Source organism: Mustela lutreola, chromosome 8 (genome assembly GCF_030435805.1).
Source record: "Mustela lutreola isolate mMusLut2 chromosome 8, mMusLut2.pri, whole genome shotgun sequence".
Lineage (NCBI taxonomy): Eukaryota > Metazoa > Chordata > Mammalia > Carnivora > Mustelidae > Mustela > Mustela lutreola.
This window is the reverse complement of record NC_081297.1, coordinates 45,492,131-45,513,454: the sequence shown is the minus strand read 5'-3', so window position 1 is coordinate 45,513,454 and position 21,324 is coordinate 45,492,131. Positions and strand designations below refer to the sequence as shown.

The window sequence follows — 21,324 nt, the reverse complement described above, 5'->3', positions numbered from 1 at the left end:
GAACATGATGATATAGGCCAAAGCATTTTCAATGTCATTTGAAAAGGACCGTGATCTCATTATACACAGTTCCTAGATTATATGTATAGAGACTCTGGTTTTTGATATTACATTTCAGGACATACTACAAAATTAGCACAAAAAATAAGAGCAATAAATCAGATGCTACATTTAAAGGACCAAAGGCAATGAATAAATGCCAATGTATAAATGGCATTGACCTAGCTGTAAACATGGTCTCAACATCAGCACTGACAATCTCTGTGATATTGGGGAAGATTTTCCATCTCTTGGTTTAAATGATTTGAGTTTCCATCCAGCTCTAAGATTCTATGACTTAATGAAAAGCTGTTTGCTCTTATAAAATTACACTTTTAAAAGAGCTCTTTACTTATGGGTCATCCATGACAAATCTGGGGAAAGCTGTGTGCTTGAGGGAATTCTAATAACAAGTGAAGTAGAAAAACCATCTGATGTGTGAACTATCCAATGGGCTGGATAACAGGAAAGGCAAGTCTTCACAAACAACCCTCTCCATCATAGGTAGTTATTCATTGGAGAAGGCTAATGTCAGAATATCACAGACACGGGGCTGAAACACCTTGGAACAATAGCCAGTAGTGAGGGTGAGACAGTCCTAACACAGCCCCTAAATGCAAAGGCAACCAGACAGTTTTTATCTCCTTTTGGAATAATATAAACAAGAGTGACTGGATTTATAATAGAAGAGACTGAACTCCACTTCTGGGAGAACTTCCCACCAGGATACAAAATACGTAAGATGGGGAAATCACCTTCTCCTGAGCTTTTCAGTGAGAGACCAAGCAACCAGCTTGGTGTCCTGGGTTAAGTAAGTATGTTCAGCAGCGAGAGTGTGGACAGAGTGACCTTTTGGAGGTCCCTATCTGCTGGTGTTCTCTCCGTGCTTTCACTAAGTCATTCCACAATGGTGCAATCATAAGTACAGTCACACAACAATCGGCTTCCAGTTACCTTGGCAGTTCACACGTTGTCATGCTGCCCACTTTTCCCCTGCTGGCACAGTAGACTCCAAGGTGTAAGCACTGTTTTTATAGATTTTTGCACGTTCCACACTGGTATGTGATAATCACTTTGCATTGCAGTTAGCAAAGAAGAGGAAATGAAACCCACTCCTGAATTGGAGACGAGAATGTTGTGTTTCACCCTTCTTGACAGCCAAAAGCCAATTTAGGACTCTGAAAAGCTGAATTTCGCGGGGGGGGGGGGGGGGGGTATCTTCCTAATTCTCCTGAGCTCACTTAAGGATTGAAATCGGTGTTTGCTGAGGGAGGAAACATCAATGTGGATTATTGTTTATGGATCATTTCAGCTGGAGAAGTAAGGAAGTGGGAGAGTTCATCCGGTTTGCACTTTTTCAGCAAGACTCCTAAAAGCTAGCAGGATAATAATCATAAACATTTATTGAGCACTCGCCATATTCTAAACCCTTTGCATGAATTAACTCATTTAATCATCACAACAATTTTATGAGGCCCAGAGAGATTAAGTTATATTCAACCTAACACCACATCTACTGAGTTCCGAGCTGGATTTTAAGTCAAGCAGTCTGACTCTAGAGCTGAGATAGTTAGCTCCCATTCTCTTTCTTTGGAAAGAGACATGGATGCAGACCATCCTCAAAGAAGCGGGCCTGTATCCTGATATCTTTTGTTCTCTTCCTCCTCAAATGACTGACCTCCGCACTATAGAACCACATTCTTCAGCTGAAAAGAACTTCCAGAGGAGAGGAATCCCTCAGCCACAGCCACCAAATTCCACCATGTCAGAAGTCAGCTCTGTGCTCCCTACAATTCATAGAGCAGCACTCACTGGTACCCTAACCCTATTGTCCCATTGTAAGATTTTCCCCAACCCATAATTATTCTTTCTCCCTGGGTCAGTAAGTCAATAGAACGTAAAAAAAAAAAAAAAAAAAAAAAAAAAAAAAAGTCTCCAAAATGATTCCTTTGCTAAAACTCTTTTCTCACCCCTGGGGGCTCTCCTCTGAGGTGCTAAAACCGCAATCAGGGAGTCATTATCATAAATAATGCATCAGGCTTTCACCAAAAATCAGCAAAGCAAGCAACAGCTCAGAAAAGCCCATTATTCCCCCATGGCTCATAATTGGGCATTGTGATTAATCAATTTATCTGATATTCAGATGAACACCCCATAATAAGAGTCAGCCATTACAGAATATTGAATAGGTACATGAATATCCAAAAGGTATCCATGTTTTGAGTTGCTGCAGCAACTTGATTCCAAGAATCTTTACTCATTTTGAGTTTTAAATGTCCACAATTGAGCAGAAGTGTAGCAAAGGGGTAGGAGATAGAAAGCCCAATTTTCAGAAAGTCATGAGTAACTAAAACCCAGAAGGCTCATGAGCTTGCTTGTGCATAATCATAAAAATCAGTTTAATCAACATTTATTATTTACTGTGTGTCAGGCACAGTGTTAGGAACAGGGTATACCACAACAAAAAAAAACAAAAAACAAAAACAAAAACAAAAATGCATCATTTAACTGAAGAAATAGACATATAAAAAGCCAATCAGCTTACAATGGGAAAAATGAGACATGTGGTAAGACCACAGAAGAAGGAGAATGAGTACTCATTCTCCATGAGGGGAGATCCCAGAAGGTTGCCCAGAGAAAATGACTTTTGAGTTGAAATGACCTTCCACCCAGTTAAGGAAGATTTTTTTTTTTTTTCTCCAGAGAAGAAGGGGAAAGGGCAGCCCAGGCAGAGGGACCAGTACACACAAAAGCATTTGGGCAGGAAGTGGTCTATTCAGCGAATTGCACTGGGGAGATATTAAAGGACTTAGTACACTATTCTAGGGAAACTGGGCTTTATCTTGTATACTGTATGCAGTAGGACAACATGGCAAGTTTTTAAAGAGATGTGTGATCCTGAGCAAATTTGTGCTTCTGAGTGATAATGGGGTGGGTTTAGAGAAGAGGACCTGTGGCTGATACACTACTGCTGTGGTGAAGGCAAAAGTGAAGATACCAGGCCTTGGGCACTGATAGTGAGCTGAATAAGACATTAGAACAGAACAGTCAGATTAGAGGTTTGCAGACCTTTCAGAAGGCCATGTCAGAAAGTTTCTGATGATGTGTAGGGAGCAGAGGTGATAATACCTATAGCTGAGGAGGAGAAACATATCAAGGAACCTGATAAAGCATCGTAAGTGGATCTAATACTGCTTTGTGTATACCCTGTGCCAGGGGCTGTCAGAGCATTTCCTTGTATCCTATGCCTAGTCTGTACCATAAGGGGAACCCATGGGGGACTGAAGTCAAAGTAGTTAAAGAGTGCACACAGGGCCACCCAGAACATACTGTGCCCACCAAGCCTGCGCCCTTGATATTCCCACTGCCCCAGCCCTGAACTTCACTTAACGAGGGAGGCTTTGCTCACAATATAAGTAGCTTTATTCTTTATTCTTCACTTTCTTCCTCTTCTCCCACTGCCTATCTTTACCTTGTGAAAAAAATGCTTTCTGTCATCGTCCTTGCCCGCCCCAACATTGCATCTCTCCCTTCCAAAGTATCTCTGTCCCCCCACTCCTCACCCACTCCATTCACACATGCCATCTTTTTTAAAGTAGCAAGTGTAGGGCAAAGGGCAATGAGTCAGAAGTGGCGGCAGTCTGTGTCCCAGGGCTATCCTAGCCCATCAGGTGACTCTCAGAAACTGCTTGACCTCCCAGCTCCAGTGTCCTCATTTATAATATGCGGACATGAAATGAATACTAACCTTTGCTTACCTCACGGGATTATTGTAAGAGGAAAGGAGATAAAGTGCTTGCAAACAACACTAACAAAAGGCAAGAAAACATGCTACAGAATTATCCGAATTACTAGGCACTGTGGTCCACCAGACTGCGAGCTCCTTATGGGCGGGGACCTGGTTGCCTCCATCTTTCATTCTAAAGTACCTATTATTCCTGGTTACAGTGTCTGATAAAGACATTGAATTGTCAACAAGGACCACTACCACAATCAGCATTCCCTGGGCGCACGCACATGCACACACACACACACATACACACACACACACACACACACACACACACAGGTGTCCTTGCCTCTCTCTCTCTCTCCCTCTCTCTCTCTCTCACCATAATGCAGGCAAACCCATAATACCTCCACTTTTGGAAATACTGCTCTAGTCTTGGTGTATTCCAAAAACAGCCAGTTCCTGGAGGAAAACCAAGTGATTGTCACGCGCCTGGATGCCTCCACTGGGCACGTTTGACCAAGTCTATATCCTCTCCTTCTCAAGGGAAGTTGCTAAGTACTGAACCCCCAGACTCACTCCTCTCCAAGAGCCCCAGCTGGGTCTCTCCCTCCCCACCCCCACCTTTGTGCCAGGCATGCAACGTGTTTTAATTTTTTTTTTTTCCTCCCAGGAACTCGGCTGCCTCTACTGCTGTTTTCATTGATGCCTTGAGCAGAGCTGGCATGTGCAACTGCTGAGAAGGGGGAGCTTGGAGGCGCGGGGGAAGCAAGTAAAAATAGCCTGGCGCGCATCACTCTGCCTGCTCTGGACGCCTTTAACCCTGGCCAAGGTGGGGAGCTCAGCAGCCACTACTGCACACTGCGGAATCTGGCAGGGGTCTGCACCCCAGACCAAGCACAACAGCCGGAGTGCGGGGGTTTAGAGACCAGTGAAAACTTTTTTTTTTTTTTTTTTTTTTTTTTTTAAGAAACCGAGATGGGGGAGGGAAGAGCAGGGAGCAGGAGAAAGCTGTTCCAGCCACCTGGCTGCAGAGACTGTTACGTGCCCACTGGTCCAACACTTTACAGAAGTGCAGCCTTGACTCTGAGCTATTTTTAGCAATCTCTTCCAGGGGTGGGCGATCAGAGGGAGGAGTGCAAGGGGATTGGTAAAGCTAACTCTCTGCTGTGAGGCTAGGCGTCTTTGCTGGCTGGGAAGAGGAAGTGTCCAGGGGACGGTAGGCATGCTGGCTTTGCCCTAACTCAAGGAGACAGCGTTAGCTACTGAATGTCCTACTGTTTTCAAGCCCCACAGCGTGTTTGTTTTTTGAAATCAACAATTGCCAAATGCATGCTGCTTCTAGCCTCTCAGAGAATAGGGATTGCAAAAGCTTTGTTGCCAATGCTGTGGGGTAAGGGTTAGCTGCAGTTAAGACCTTACTGAAGAAGATCGGAAGGGTCTCTGCACCTTTTTGCATTCCAGCAAGACAGAGGGACAATCCCCGCGCCACACCTCCATCCCCGCCCCACGCTGCATATGGGTAACCATATGTGAAATGTACGGCAGCCCCACCAGACACCCGGCTATTAATAGAGCCCGGGAGTTTGCTCTCTGTCTTTTTCCTGCCACCGAGTAAGGGATGATCTTCACACACATACCCCCACTCCGCCCCCACCTCGGCGCACCGTTTCTCCAGGAAGGTAAGGGGGCTGCCCACGCTGATCCCCTTCGTGACTACAGGTGCCTAGAGCCGACGGACTAGTCCAGTTGTATCGACAGCAGGGTCAGTGTGAGGCTAGGCAACACAGCCTCCAGTCTCCGGACGCAAAACCCAGCAGGGCTCTTAGAGGCTCACGGCCAACTCGAGAGCAGAGAAAGGGGAGCAAGAACACAATTTGCGGTGCCAGAGCGACCTCTTCCAAAGCTGCTGCGGGACCAGAGGTTGCAGACCGATTTGTCGCTGCAGCCTGCGGCGCGGAGCCCCCACCAGCGCGGGCTGGGCTGCGGCAGGAGCGGGCGCTGTCCCTGGTTCTGAAGGTGGCAGCGGCCAGTGCTCCCCACCCGGGTTTAGCGCCCGCGAGGCGGCTCAAATGTTCGAGGACTGCAGACCTCTCCCGGGCCCGGATCTGGGCGGGAGGGTCTGTTGGTGGTGCCCAAGTCCCACCACCGGTGCGGTTTGCCCCCCACCACCCCCCAACGGCCCGGAGCTCTCCCGCGGTACTGCGGGGACCGAGAACTGGGGACTGACAGGAGCTTGAAGGGTAAAGCTGAGGCAGCTGCTGGAGATGTTGTCAAGGCACTGCAGGGAGCAAACGTGGCCCCAGGATCACCCATCCCAGCTTTGCACAAAGCCGGGACTCTGGACCCCTAATGCAGCCCAGAGGAGAGGGCAGGGGAGCCCTGCTGCCCAGGGTTTGGGACTTGGGGAAAGAGAAGCGAGCAGCGGGTGGCAGGAGAGGAAGATGGGGTGAGAGCGACTCTTTTGCATTTTCAAGAGGGAGGGGACCTGAGACATGCACTGTCTTTCCCCCAACACACACACACACACACACACACACACACACACACACACAAACGGCCGGCAGAAGCAAGCGGGATGGAGCCGGGGAAAGTTTGGCACTAGGTGCAGAGCAGCGGCGGCGGCGGCGGCAGCGGCGGCAGCGGCGGCAGCAACAGCGGCGGCGGCGCGGTGGTCCGGGGTGGGCTGACCGGGTCGCCGAGAGCCCCGGCCCTCTCGCCTTCTTACCTCGGTGTTCTCGGCAGCGTTCTCCGCCATTTTCCTCCTTAGGAGCAGGCAGCGGGAGGAGTGTTTCATGCCCATAAGAGCCAGCAAGGGTTTGGTGATACAGAGATAGTAGAGAAAGAGAGAGCTGGTGTAGCTTTAAAAGAGAGAGAGAGAAAAAGAGAGAGAGAGAGAATGGGAGGAAAAAAAAAAAAAAAAAAAACCAACCCAGCCCCTCTGCTGGAGCGTTAGCCTATACAATCAACTACGGTTGAGTCTTTTCTGCAGTCTCCACTTTGTTTTATTTTCCTCCCTTCTCATCTGCTTCGGATTCCTTCACACAGTTTCAAGTTCTTCTCGCGCACCCGACCCCCTCCCCGCCCCTCTCCACCCGCGCTGCGGGCTAAGCTGGAGGGAGGCAGTCCCGAAGGCTCCGCGGCAGCGGCGGCGTCTCCTCTCTCCGCTGATCTCAAAGTCCGGCCGGCCGGAGGCAGCCACCAACTCCTCTCAACTTCTGCAGATCGGCTGGGCGAAGCAACACGCTTCCTGCGCGTCTCTCCTAGGGGCTGAGCCGGGTGAGTGGGGGCGGGGTAGGAGGTTCGGTAGAGCGGGCGGCGGCTGGGCGCAGACGGAGGGCCCCCAGCGCCCCCCGGCCCGCCGCCTCCCCCTCCCGGCTCCAGGGGTCTCTTGGCCGCCTCCACTCCCGGGCGCTGTGGACAACTTGAGCGAGGGCAAGGGCCGTGCGGACGCTGCAGGGGCACGCGGGAGGCTCGGAGAAAGCAGGCGCCGGAGCTGGGCTCTTGCAGGTTCTTAGACCCGGGTGTTCGTCCTCCCACCGAGGACCAGCTCTGGGCAAGATTGGGCCATAGTTACCTCGCCCCCACCCCACCCCACCCCCTACTCCCCAGCTCCTCCGTCAGTTCTTGGTTCCTTCCTTGGCAAATTATGGTTTCGGGAGCTAAGGGGTGGGTGTCTGGGTGAGGAAGGGTCTTTAACTCCTTCAACTCTAGGACTAAGTGTGTGATCATCTCTCCTTTTCTCCCACTGACCCTGTCCAGGCACTCAAGGCTCCAAACCTCTGTCAGGCTGAGACGTTGGGCCAGAGGTTCAGTCAGAGGTGGTTTGGGAAAGACAGAAGGAGAAAGTCAAATGGATGCGCCTGCAGTCGTGTTCCCCCTACCTCAGTCTTCCCTAGCAGCCCCCTGCCCACACATTTCTCTTTTCCCTCTTCACCCCTCCCCCATCGTCACCAGATTTTGAAGTCCCTTCTATGGGAGAGAGGGAGGATGTCACATACCCATTAGGATTCTCTTGATCCTTTTTTAAGGGAGTTTGGGCGGCAGCAGGGGGTGTGAATTTTTATACAATGCATTCTTGTCTTCACTTTGAGAGCTTCTTTTTCTCTGTCTTACTGGCCATCTGTCAGGCGGGTGGGAAATAGAACAAGGGGGAGGCACTCTGTCTCTCCCTTTGCAACAGGCCAGTCAGACTGGACCTCTTCAAAGACAGCTGCACTTTCAAGCTTTCAACCCACAAGTCAAGGACAGGAACCTGAAAGACGCTCCTGAGCCCCCTGGCTCTCTTCACTTCAACCCCGTACTTACATAGGGAGATCAGTCCCGCATGTATGCCCTATTTGTTTTTATCATCACCTTTGACAGCCAGGAAATGTGAGCCTGGTTGTCCTCAACTAACCTCAGAGTCCATTGAAGAAATGGGCCAGAATCTAAAGATGCCTCCATCACCTGATGCTAGGGGAAAGAGAGGATTCACTGCAATAAGTGGAGGAGGGAGAGAAGTGGGAGTGGAGAGGAAAAAGAGTGATGAGACAATGGGCAATAGGCTTAAGTTAATGGGCTCCTGGGAGTGTGGGGTGTGTGTGTGTGTGTGTGTGTGTGTGTGTGTGTTGTAGAAGAAGTGAATATAAATGAAAGAATGAGCCTAACTCCTTAACCTTTTCCTTTCTCAGACCACAGACCTTGACTAGCGTTGGGGTGAATGAGCAGAATCTTTTGCAACATGTGGTCATCCTCCTTCCCGTTCACAGCCTGCCAACATGCAGAATGTTACAGGGGGATGAATGTGATGAACCTGAAGAATGACTTTTACCCTCTTGGACCCAAATTTCTCTTAGCATCTTTCTCAGAAACAAAAGATTGAGAAATCTCATCCCCTACCAAGAGAGCCTCGGTATTCATACAATCAATGAAAATCAGAAAGGAAAGGTCCTCATGGCGTTTCGTCCTCTCATTTTATAAATAATGACCCGGCGATCAGAGAAAGGATGACATTTGTCCATGTTCCTTTGGTCAGCCGAGGGAACGTCTGAGAGCAGCTCCCCAGCTTCTGGACTTTCAGTACACCACTCTCCCCCCACCCTACCCCACACTGTTTCTGCCTGTGCAGTGCATCCATTCTGTGACTAACCAGGGAGGAGGGGAGCTGAGACAAGCTCCCACCGAAATAGGCTGCTGCCTGTGCGTGATTGTGTTGCTATGAGAACCTCAGTGGGTGTGTTTCCTCCGTTCTCTGTTGAAATCTTTTGCTTGGCTTGGCTTCTCCCCAAGCACAGACACAGCTCCCCTTAGAATGGGGAGTAGAGAGGCTGAGATAGAGAGCTGCATTCTCCTGGCAAGAGTTTCCTATTCTAATCCATCCAACCCAGAGCCAACCTGGGGTTGCAAGTGAGGACCCTAGGCTACCAAGGTTGTTCCATAATGGCTGAAGGGAGCGGTCTTGAAAGTGGATACTAGGGGCGCCTGGGTGGCTCAGTGGCTTAAAGCCTCTGCCTTCATCTCAGGTCATGATCCCAGGGTCCTGGGATCGAGCCCCACATCGGGCTCTCTGCTGGGCGGGAAGCCTGCTTCCCCCCTCTCTCTCTCTGCCTGCCTCTCCATCTACTTGTGATCTTTATCCAATAAATAAAATCTTGAAAGAAAGAAAGAAAGAAAGAAGATGCTGCTGTCCTCTGTGGAGCTATCTTGGGAGCAGGGAGCTCTCCCTGTTGTGCTCCCACCTAATTACAAATTCACAAACTAAAGAATTGTTGCCTTCAGAGACTCAGTCCTGGCGTGCTTTGTTACACAGCAAAAGATTACCTGAACATTCATCTCCTACAGTTGTGAAAATTAACGATGCATGAAAAGTGCCTAGAACATAAGTAGGCATCCCCCACTACCTCACGATTCCCGAGAATTCAGTCTTCCTCCCTCTCTTTTGCCTAAAAATATTAGCATAGTTATTCCAAGATCAATTTCATCATTCCACAAAGAATTTACTGGGCATCTGTTATGCCTAGCTCATTAACAAACAGTGGGCTTGACAATGGACAAGAAAAGGTTGACTGACCATTGAGGAGCTCGGAAATTAGTTTTGAAAGTGTACAGAATTTTCATAGAAGAGCTTTAGGAGGGATTTTGGTGGGAGGCAAGAAGACATATGGGATGACAAGAGATACAGGTTTTTCACTGAGAGGTACATTAAATAGATAATCTGGAGCAATATGCCCTGCCAGGTAAAATGTCCTGAAGACACATTTTGCTTATGTCTTCGAGGCGACAAAGTCCACTAACCAGTACATATGAATTGTATAGGCTAAGGCTTGGCTTGTAGTAAGACCACATATGTTGCGCTAACATTGGGTAGGCCCTGTCCCAGGCCCTGAGTCAAACTTTATAAAACACATATTACATGCCAGAGACCCTCTAGACTTAGCTTGTCCTCGGGCAGTTCTTTTGACAACTCTTTTCAGACAGGACTGCTGTTATCCCCAAAGAACACATGAGAACACAACAACACAAAGAGCTGCCCAAATGAGAGAGGCCTCAAATCTGGGATGTTTTATTCTGCAGCATGACCTTTTAAAGAGGTTAACCAGATTCTGTGAATAGAACAAGTGGTTCTTAAACTTAACACAGTGGAATCATCTGGGGAACTTTAAAAATACCAGTGCTTTGGTTCAAACCCCAGACAGGATGCTTTGGTGAGGTCTGGCATTAAGATTTTTTTTTTCTTCTAATTTTCTAGTTGATTCTAATGTGTGGTCATGGTTGAGGACAATTTGGATAAGTATATGTGGAAAAGATGAAAGGGCCCACAGAAAAAGAAGGCCCCTAAATTAGAGAAAGGATCCCCCTCCCCAAACTATAGGAACCCTCCCAGTATGGAAAGGTCCATCTCTCACACACCTCTCACACACCTTGACAGCCACAAAGTTCTTGAGAGTGAAAATGTGCTGATGGTTGACCCAGCATATACAGGTTGGAATGGGACTCTTGGGAAGGTTGGAAAAGTTATCTAGCTTTGTAAGATGCCCCAGAGAGTGAATTTCCTGCCACTAGAAGGGTTCAGTCAGAGTAATCATTTGGCATAGCTGTTGCAGGAGAACTGCAAACCCTAGAAGGTTGAAAGGCCTCGAAGGTTCCATCCATCCCATGTGGTGGCTCCAGAATTGTCTCCTTTCATTTCTGAGCCCTCCAGGAGGTGAAGACCATGTAGTTGCTCAACTTCAGGAGCCAGTCAACCCTTCATTGCTTCCCCAAATCCCATAGCCCTGCCATCAGGGTACAGAGTCTCTTAACTTGCAGACCATGCTGTCTGGGAAAGCCTGGACTCTGGCTCATTCAAATATGATTGCTACAATAAAAGATGTAGAAGCTATGTCATGTGGCTTCTCCTTCCTCCTCCTAGGAGAACCTCACGTGTGGCCTGGGCTCACATATGGCCACGGCACGCTGCAGTGAATCCATGGCTCCTCAGGAATCAGGCCACAGACGCGATCCATCACCACCTCATGGCAGCTCACCCAGCAGTGTTCTTAGTGTCTTCTGGGCCAAATGGGAGCCACGCCAAGGCTGCAGCAGCCAGCTAGCTACCTGGCTGAGCCTCCATGCAGCCCCACACCTGGGCAGTTCTCCTGCACAAAAGCCTCTGCAGTCCTATTTCTCCCTAATGCAAGGGCCAGTTATTTCTTAAATTACATCCCAAAGGACAACTTGCCAGAGTGTCACCAGCACCTGCAGAGTTTGGGTTCCTTTTCCCTTTCCTTTGGCCATTAAAACCAGAATGTTATTTCTTTCTTGCTCTGATCGTGTCTGAGTAAATCAATTCATTGTTGTTTTGTGCTGGATATGAAAGCGTTTGGTTTGATTATTTATTCTCACAATACTTGAGAGGCATTTTCTCGGTAGGTTTACACTAATAGCTTAATCATTGGTGTTCTATACCCCTAAAAAAAATTGAATACCATTGTTACCTGCCTTTCTTTCAGGGTGAGGAGGACTCAAAAAGACATCTAGGTTTTCTCAGTGACCTATGATGGAACAGAACCTTCTTCAGAGAAGGGCCCTGGAAGAGGGATAGTAGCAGAAACATAAAGGTACTTAAATATCCCTTCTAAAATGCTATCACAATAGAAATTGGCTTTTTCCTCTTGGAAGAAGTTGTATACTCCACTTCTTTCCTCTTTTTTCATAACTTTCATAAAGGCTCACCTTTTTCTGGAAAGTCCCTCCTGAATCTTCCAAGGCTAACTAGAAAGCGATTTCATTTATCCAGTCCGGTAGCTCAATACACATTTGCTTCCATTAGCCCTTATATTAAGTACTAGGATCCAAGAACTGTGCTAGGCATTCTGGACTGCAAGATGAAAGGACTATACCTATCCTGATGATACCTCTTCTCCCAGGAAAAGTTGGTAATGGATTTAGGTCCTATCAAGGGTCATATAGATTGGTTCTAATAGGTTAGATATAGCTATAATCATTGGTTTATAGTCAAGTAGGCCCTGCAAAAATATTTATCTGTTGATATGGACAGAGAAATCCTGGAGGCGTTAGCGTCTGGACCAGAAACATAGTAGCCTCTCCCTGCAAGTAAAGCTGGGGACACCTTCTCTCTCAAGATTCTAAAGTTCCTGTGTGCCTCTGCAACTTTTATGGGTAAAAATTTTTCAGCCTTGTCCCTGTCCCAGATATATTATATACTGATGTCACTTGAGGCATGACATATTATGGTCTGCCCTAGGACAGGGCTGTTCTCTGGTGTCTCAGGGATAACCCCACCTGAAAATGTACAATGTGTGGAGGTAGCTAAACAAAACTGTGCAAGATTCCATCTGTTTCCTTTCTGGACCATTTCACCACCCTTATCACTTTCTTCTCTTCCCAGAGGAAAGAGCTTTGTGGTCTTACAGCCCAGTAGGTTAACCTCTCTCCATCTGTGGGAAAATGGCTTAATGGTGATCTCGCCCTGGCAGAAGAGTGTGACAATAAAAGGAGCCGGTGTAGATGAAACACCTAACGTGGTTCCTAGGAAACAGCGTTCTAATAAAAGTCAGTTTCCTTCCCAGCATCTCATCATGCAATACCATGTATCTACCTACATCAGATGAGACACAGCACCATGTGGAGAAAGAGTGTTGCTGCAGGGGTCACCAGACTTGTGCCCTAGTCCCAGCTCCAGCATTAAATGGGTGGGTGGATTTGAGAAAGTCACTTTACCTCTTGAGCCCATTTCTTAAAAAGAGGAGGTTCGCAGAACACAAGCTCTACATCCCTTTTCTACATCCCTTTGTCATTTTATGCATGGTGTAAACTATGATTCTAATCACACCCATCACAACGAAGACTGGTCACATGCATCTGGAACCAAAATTCAACTCTGATGGCCTAAACAAAGGCTGAGGAGTAGTAGATGAGCCTCTCCCTCCCACTCATAAGAGTGATTGAGTGGAAAGTTACATTCCTCTCTGGTCAGAGATTTACAAAAGAGACTTGTAGATAATGTTTCTTACAATGTTTCTTCCAGCACTGGGCTATCATTAGGGCTTTCTAGAGGTCAAACGGAGTCCCCCCCCCCACCTCTTTTTTTCTTAACAGTACCTCCTAATGCTAGCAGCCTCAAAGACTGTAGCCAAACAGTCATTATAAGTGGTCATCACTTGATTTCTCCAACACTTCTCAGAGGATAGAGTTCTATGGGAGAACCAGCGATTTTATTTTTTTAGATTTTTATTTATTTAGTTGAGAGAGAGAGAGAGCAAGAGAGAGCACATGAACAACGGGGAGGGACAGAAGAGAGGGAGAAGCAGACTCTCCACTGAGTAGGGACGGGATTCCAGCCGATCCCAGGACCCCGAGATCATGACCTGAGCTGAAGGTGGGTGCTTAAGCGACTGAGCCACCCAGGTGCCTGTACCAGTGAATTTCTAGGCAACACAGGCTCTCAGGTTGTAGTCAGCACAACCCCATCAAGTCTCAATGGTCCATATCAATGCCTGAATGTGGCAAATCAGCAGATTATCCAAAAGTCACTTCTCTATGACTGATTTTATGTATCCAGGGACACTCAAATAGAATTTCTACCTGTCTAATGATTCCTGGCTCTGAAACATATTCCAATTAACGTTCTGTCTCACAGTACACAGTAGTGGTCACAGATGATGGTCCAGAAAGCAGTGAGCTGAGTTGCTGGAGAAGCAGCCACGGTCTTCATCTTACCAGGACAAGTCTACTCTATGGTTAATTTACCTGCGGGAGAATAAAAATAAATTATCATCCTAACACACCTGTCTGAGTCATGGATTATTCAAGTTATTCCATAGGAAAAACAACATACGGGTTAGGTGATGTTTTAAAAATCACATGGCAAGGGAAAAGTGGCTTCCACTTCTTGGACCATCCAGGTATGCTTTTAATTCAAATGCAGCTGTGGCTTCCCAGAGGGAAAAGCTTTCCTCTCCTGGGTTGAAAACACTGCTTGCAAAGAAGACAGCTGGGTTGAAAACACTGCTTGCAAAGAAGACAGCTAAGAGCTGTCTCTTAGTCTCTTATGCCTCACAGAAGGGAGAAGGAGCTGGTGACCTCAGAATAGTGACTTTGGGCCAATTGCCCACTCCAGACCAGGCACTGTGCTAAGTGCATTCTGCAAACTATCCACACCGAGTCCTCACACAGCCCCCAGAAGTTAGCTGCATCGTTGCCCCTGTTTTATAGAACAAGAAGGGGCATCTTGGAAAGGTTAAAGACCTGTGCTCAAGTCACAAACTTGGTAAGGGGTTGAAGACTGCTCAGAGCCCATATCTTTCTGACTCCACCAGTGGAAGGAGCCCAGACCCCAGAGCCTCACAGACCTGGTTTTCAGTCCACATTCTTGCATTTTAACTGTGACTTTGGGCACATGGCTTCACTTCTTGGAGTCCTTAATTTCCCATCTGCAAAAAATAAATAAATAAAAGGTGGGCCTGACAAAACCTACTTCAGGGTTGTTATAAAGTGACTGACCCAGAATGAGGCTCACCATAGAACTCAGTAAAGGGGTGTGATGGTATACAGCATGTGGCCGGATGTGACCGACTTGACCCAGCAAGACTTCACCTGCTGTTATGTGACTCTCCAGCACAGGCCCAAGTATAAAAAGTACACCCCACTCCCAGAGGCCAGAGTATCTGTCAGCCTGACAATGACTCTAGACAGGTCACTCCATCGAAATGGCACCTATCAACCTGCATTCTTGCTGCGGTTCTTCCTGTCACATCCACTTAGTAAGTGCTCTGCGTGGTGTCATTCCGGGTTGCATACCACAGTCCCAGGTATGGAGGATGTTGATTTTTTATTCAACTTCTGGAAAACTCCGCTTATTCAGTAGCCAAATCTGCCATACAACTACATCAGGACCTAGTTAATGCATGCTGAACAAATGTGAGATTAATCACAGGAAGGAAGGAAAGACCCGGCACTTTAGCAGGTGGATGGTGGAGGAAGAAGGGAGAGAATGATACCAGAACAACTTTGCATGTATGCCCTGGCTCGTTTCCAGCCTGCAAAGATAGCCTTTTCTCTCTTTCTCTCTTTCTCTTTCTTTCTTTCCTTCCTTCCTTCCTTCCTTCCTTCCTTCCTTCCTTCCTTCCTTTTCTTTTTAAAGTCTTTTAAAAATCTGTATGTTTTCCTCCTGGCCCATAAAACAGACCCTGGAAGTTTCGGGTAGTGGTTTCCTGCTGGGAGGCTCTGAACAAATCTTGTCTTCTTCCCTGTGCCTCATTTTGTCTCAAGTTTTAAGACCAGATTGGGCTTTTCCTTCCTTCCAGTGTTTGGATGATGGAGGCTCTGACACTCTTCTTCTTACTGCTCTTTCCCAGACTGAGTTTGGAATAAACTTTCAAGTCCTATAGAATCATGACCTAAATTTGGGTGGGTAAGAAAGAGGGAGATTATAACAGTGAGCTACTGGACTTTTCTCTAATCAGAACCAAGGTCTCCTTTCCCTGGCCCTGGGATCAGAGTTTGTTTTTGTCTATTGGCATGCCAGGGAGGGTTCAAATGACATAGTAGGAACTCCAGTATAACCAGGCCACTCCAGCCTGTGTCACACTAAATAAAAATCACCCAAACTTCCTCTTCTTAGGACCTCTTGTTATGGAGAATCCCATACCACCCTCTCCCTTTACAAAGAGCCTCCCAAGGGTTTCCAGGAGACTCTGTAGGACCACATCATATGTACTCACATTGAGTCTCTTCCTCCTCTTTCTTCTGCATTTCTGGCTTCCCTTAGCACATATCCACTGACTTTGAGGGGACTTTTAGGAGACTTGCCGTTAACCATGTCAGCAACATCCCTCATGAGGATGCTGACAGCTGCACCAGGACTGTTATCTTCCAGCATACCCAGCAACTTCCGGATGTCATGAAATGCAGGAGTAGATTTGCTGAGCCCCCAAACCCACTCTTTGAATTTTGTGTCTCCTCAAGCCTCTTGGAGAAACAGCCCCTCTGCTTCTGGTCTGAACTCTTCCATTGTTCTACAAGGGCACAAAGGCCAGTGTCAGGGTAGCCGGATGACACACCATCCCCTCTCTTGTTCAGTCTTCTACCCACAGAAGAGTAGTACAAACTCCTCTTTTCTTCAGCCATAAACAAAAATATCCATGCAGGTCCGCTCATGCAAAGGAAGCCTTGAAGTAGAAGTGGGGATCTCTCAATGCCCATTACACAGAAAGCCCTAACCTGGACACCCTCTGATGGCAGAAGGGTGTGGGCAGCACAGTCTTTCCCTTTGAGATTCCAAACATTAGTTCATGCCTTGAGAAGGGAATTTTTCACCAACGTGTCTGGGCCATGTTCTTACATATTTAATTAGATAGGTAAATAGCATTCATGGTGCCTACAAAAGGGTGGACCCATTCTCACATCCATCCCAACTTTGTCCTCCTAGTTCAGTGAATTCTGAAATCTCTCTGCCTCCGCTTCCCTTCCATACCCCCACACTGTTGGTTATTAATGCTCTTGGAGAAACAGGCCTGGCAGTTTCTTAGCTATCAACTGTTCGTGGCCTTCCCAGAGGTATTTACATTTCAAGAGGAGACTCTGGAAGTCTACCTCACCTCCAAGTTACAAAAGAATGAATCTCTAATGGTGGAAGGTCAAGCATCAGTGACAGACTGGTGGGAACATGATTTGTGGAAGGTCAACATGCCCTCTATAGAATCATTACACTTATTTCATTCTTCTTCCTGCCAGTGAGTTCTGGCCTGGCCTACAGGCTACAGAGAAAGCATGGAACTAGCTCCTTGGGGGGAGGGGGGAGATAAAGCACTGAACTTGAATAGGGAAACTCAAATTCTAGCTCCACTTCTGTCACAAGTTACTGAGGACCCTGGGGTGGAGATGTGTCAAGACAGAGACCTCTGAGTAAAAGGAGGGGGTGACTAAGGCTCATTTCTGCCTTCACAGCCCTTTGTAGTTCTGGTTTTTCTTTCTTCCTCTGTAATGTGAGGAGTTTGGACCAGCTGAATTCATGGGTCACTTTCAATTCTTTCATCCTATTTGGTGAACCCTGTGGCTGGAGTTCAGAGAAGAGATGCTGTCCCCAGGAAAAAATATTAGAAAAGTTTGTGCTCCAAAGTCTCAGGTACATTGGCCTTAAGAATACCCAAACCTACCTATCTTCTTAGATAGGTAAACAAAAATGCAATTTTTGTTTAGGGGGAAAAAAAGGGGGGGCAGGCTTTAAATGTCACCTTGAGGAGCTCAAATGCTCATGGTCTCCTGGTAGGAATCATATGTTTTAAAATACTTTGTCTGCTTAGTGAAATAAGCCAAGCAGAGAGAGTCAATTATCCTATGGTTTCACTTATTTGTGGAGCATAAGGAATAACACGAAAGACATTGGAAGACAGGAGAAGTGAGTTGGGGAAATCGGAGGGGGAGAAAAACCATAAGAGACTGTGGACTCTGAAAAACAAACTGGAGATTTGGGGAGGGGGGGTTGGGAATGGGGTGAGCCTGGTGGCGGGTATTAAGGAGGGCATGTATTGCATGGAGCACTGGGTGTGGTGCATAAACAATGAATTTTGGAACACTTAAAAAAAAATTAAATTAAAATTTTTTTTAAATTTGCAAAAAAATAAAATGAAATACTGTGTCTATGGTAGAATTGCAGAAAAGATCTGTCTAGCTGGAAGTTTACAGAGAAACATGTCAGCTAGGGTTACCCAGGTGCATGCTATGGCCAGGCTGGTGAAATGCATCTGTCAACTGGTACTCCTGGGTATCTCTTTGCAAGGCAGCCTAAGCAGCTGCCTGTTCCTCCATCACCTTCCCATCACAGTTCTTACCCTCTGCCCCTGCTGTCAGAGTTTGCTGTAGTCCTGTACTGTTGCATTTAAGTGGCATATAGTGCCTGAAGCATGGATAAAAACATCTGAGGGTCTAACCTGACATGAACATGTAACACATAAAAACTCCCCACAGTAGGTCCAAGAATCAAGAGGTCTTTTTATTCCTAGGCACATATGGCATGAGTTCATGTGCACTCAAAGTTCTTTCGGGGGGCGGGGGGTGGGACGAACTCTCAGGCTGGCCATTTCCCCAGTGAGTCTTCAGAAAAGTGTCTCAACCTTTCTTGCCTGACAACAAGTGAAACACAGGAAAGCCATCCCAAGAGATGCTGCAGTAGCTGCTTCTTTGGAGGTTTTTTGCTTTTTGTTTTTGGTTTTTGGTTTTTGGGGGTTTTTTGTTGTTTTTGTTGTTGTTGTTGTTGTTGTTGTTGTTGTTTTAAAGCAGAGAAGAGTGTTATCTGAGGAAAATAACTTTAATTCCATCCTGCCTAGAGCCAGGGGACAGGACATGTGGCTTCCAAGTGTCCCCTACTAAGTTATACAACCTATGATTACAATAAAAGGACTAAAAAATATTAGCCAATTTCCTATAACTCTTCTGAAGTCAAGTGGTTGAGTGTGGTTGGTTCCCAGCTTCCCTCCAATCTGGAGAGTCGGGGAGAATCACCAAAGACCCATGTAGGTGGAGGGAGGGTTAAGACCAGGCCCAACCTCGAATAGGAGAAGCTGACAGAGAAGCACAAACTCTTGAGGAGAACATGAGCCCCACTTGGTTTTTTCAAGCACAATTATACAGAGGACAGAAATTTGAGGGGGGGGGAAATTACTTTAATAACATATGAATTTTTTAAAATCTTCCAAACCTTCCTCTGTGGAGAAGATCCAGACCCAGACCGCTTCCCAGCCAGAATCTGTTGTGTCTTGGCCCAGATTCTGCTGACCTGTGGGGCAGCCCCATATGCCCCTTTCATACCCACCAGGAGGTTTCCCAAAGTAGCACTTTGTGAATTCACCTGGACTTCTGGTACATACAGCCTCCTACAGTAATTTTTTTCTCTTCTTCCCAGGACTGCCAGGGCCTCTTCCTTACTGGTCTTCCCCCTCAATCCAGGAGAACTGGCAGTGTCCCAAATTGACAGGTCACTGGGCAGAGTTCCCAGAGGCCCGGGCCATGTTCCCTCTGCTCAGCTGGGCATATTCCTGATGTTCTGAGCAATTTAAGACTGCCACTGTAGTGCTTCTAATCAGGAAAAGTCACACAGGTCGGTTTACTGCAATCCAGACCATCAGTACAGGGAGAGAGATAGCTTCCCCAACCTCATCCCCTATGAATACTAATGGGATGGATTTGAGAAGAGAAAGAATGTACATAATGGCAACCTCCAGCCATGCCTCTTTAGGCTCCAGAGATAAAACCAAGGGCTTGGATCAGGATTGAGAGGAGACTGCCAGCATGTCCTGCCCATTCCACTCTTTAATACAGTGAACCAACACAGGTAGCTCAGCTCATACTTTCTGTCTGGGCAGTTGCTTCTATCTGACTAATTGTCCTATGGAGAGGACAGATACATTCACTTTCCCTCAACCAGATGTGAACTAATTGAAACTGCCTTCCTCTATGACAGAAGTATGTGCATTTAGCACAGAGTAGGTCCTTGACTTCCTTCCCACTTCTTTCATTTTTATGACCTCTAGTAATCTTTATAGAGGGAACTAGTGAATGGTAAACTGATTTGTAATGTCCAAAATGACTCTTTTTCATAGATACACTTAAATGATAGTTTTGCTGGGTATACAATTCCAGTACAATATCTTCCCCACCCAACCCCACAGTTATATGCATACAATTCCACTGCCTTTTTGCATCTAGCATTGCCCATGAGAAGTCTGTTGTCACTCTCATTTTTTCCCCCTTCTGGAAGTTTTTTTTTTTCTTTTTCTTTTTCTTTCCTTTTCTCTCTCTTTTTTAGTAGATTTCCTTTAACTTTATTATTGTGATGTATCCAGCTACAGGTCTTTTTTCATTCATCATCTTTGAATATTGGGACTTTTGTCTTCTACTGATTATTTTATACCTTCTGGTAAATTTTGTGATATTGTTTCTTTTCTATTTTTTTTCTGACATTCTTTGTAGGCAGATACCAAAATATCTCAATTCATGTTCTCCAAATCTCAACTTTTCTTTCCATATTTTCATCTCATGATCCTTTTAGGTGACACAAGAGAGTTCCTCCATTTCATCTTCCAGTTCACTAACTTACTCTTTGGCTATGTCCATGGTACTGTCCATTTGTTGGTTTTTAAATTTTGTTGTGAATATTTTTAGGTTCCAAGGTCTTTGGTTGATTTTTTTTTAATAGACCCATAGCAATACTTATTTCAAAAGCTCCAGAAAATTATTCTGCTTGCACTACTAACATTTCCTTGGGTGTGAACTTTTTTTTTCCCTGCAATCAGTATCTCTTTTTCACATTATTGGTTTTCCACACATTTTTGTTAAATCCTACACCCATGCTCATCTTTGTATCAGAAAACCTATGTTAACCTGGTCAACAGAGGGAAAGAGTAGGATGTATTGTGGGGCAGGTTTTACTTCAGCCTGTCCAACATAAGTGAGAGAAGGTGGCTGCTGTCAGTATAGTGAGCCAGTAGGGAGTAAAGTAGGGAGTATAGGGGAGAAGATTTCACTTGGAGCCTACTCTGACTTTCTGACTCAAGTGTCCAAGCAATCTCTATTTCTCACTGCCTACCCAAAGGAAGTCAAATGTAGTGTGTTGGGGAATCACCTTCTTGCCTGAGCCTTCCTTCTGCTCCATATTTGCCATTTTGAGACCTGAAACAAATTTTTTAGGAATCCTATGGCAGCATTTGGAGCTATAGCTTCCTTCATCAGATCTTGACTATTTTGTCCTTCAAGGATTCCTCAGTTTTGGATCTACCAAAGACATTATTTCTTGTTTTCTAGCACTGGGTATATATTTTTTTAAGTTTTTAAAAATTTTTATTTATTTATTTGACAGAGAGAGAGAGATCACAAGTATACAGAGAGGCAGGCAGAGAGAAGGGAGAAGGGAGCAGGCTCCCCACTGAGCAGAGAAACTGATATGGGACTTGATCCCAAGACCCCAGGATCATGACCTAAGCTAAAGGCAGAGGCTTTAACCCACTGAGCCACCCAGGTGCCCCAGTTAGTAGGGTCTTAATCAAGACCAAGTGGCATGTTTTTTCTTGCCTTTC

General features: G+C 46.3%; 1 protein-coding gene and 2 long non-coding RNA genes across 3 annotated transcripts in view; 1 reads left to right on the top strand and 2 right to left on the bottom strand.

Moving 5' to 3' along the window:
• Positions 1–6,605, bottom strand: part of PRMT8 (protein arginine methyltransferase 8) — a 100,680-nt gene extending 94,075 nt beyond the window's left edge. The window contains exon 1 of the mRNA XM_059184532.1: positions 6,498–6,605. Coding sequence (XP_059040515.1) covers positions 6,498–6,572 — 75 coding nt within the window. The 5' untranslated portion in view covers positions 6,573–6,605. The remainder of the gene's footprint in view (positions 1–6,497) is intronic.
• A 351-nt stretch (positions 6,606–6,956) lies between these two features.
• Positions 6,957–11,555, top strand: LOC131838406 (uncharacterized). Its single transcript, XR_009356589.1, has 2 exons — positions 6,957–7,048; positions 11,163–11,555. It is a non-coding gene; the product is annotated as an uncharacterized LOC131838406 (long non-coding RNA).
• Positions 11,556–13,904: 2,349 nt separating this feature from the next.
• Positions 13,905–21,102, bottom strand: LOC131838407 (uncharacterized). Its single transcript, XR_009356590.1, has 3 exons — positions 15,976–21,102; positions 14,520–14,685; positions 13,905–14,002 (listed from the first exon to the last, which is right to left on the bottom strand). It is a non-coding gene; the product is annotated as an uncharacterized LOC131838407 (long non-coding RNA).
• Between the last annotated feature and the right edge of the window lie 222 nt (positions 21,103–21,324).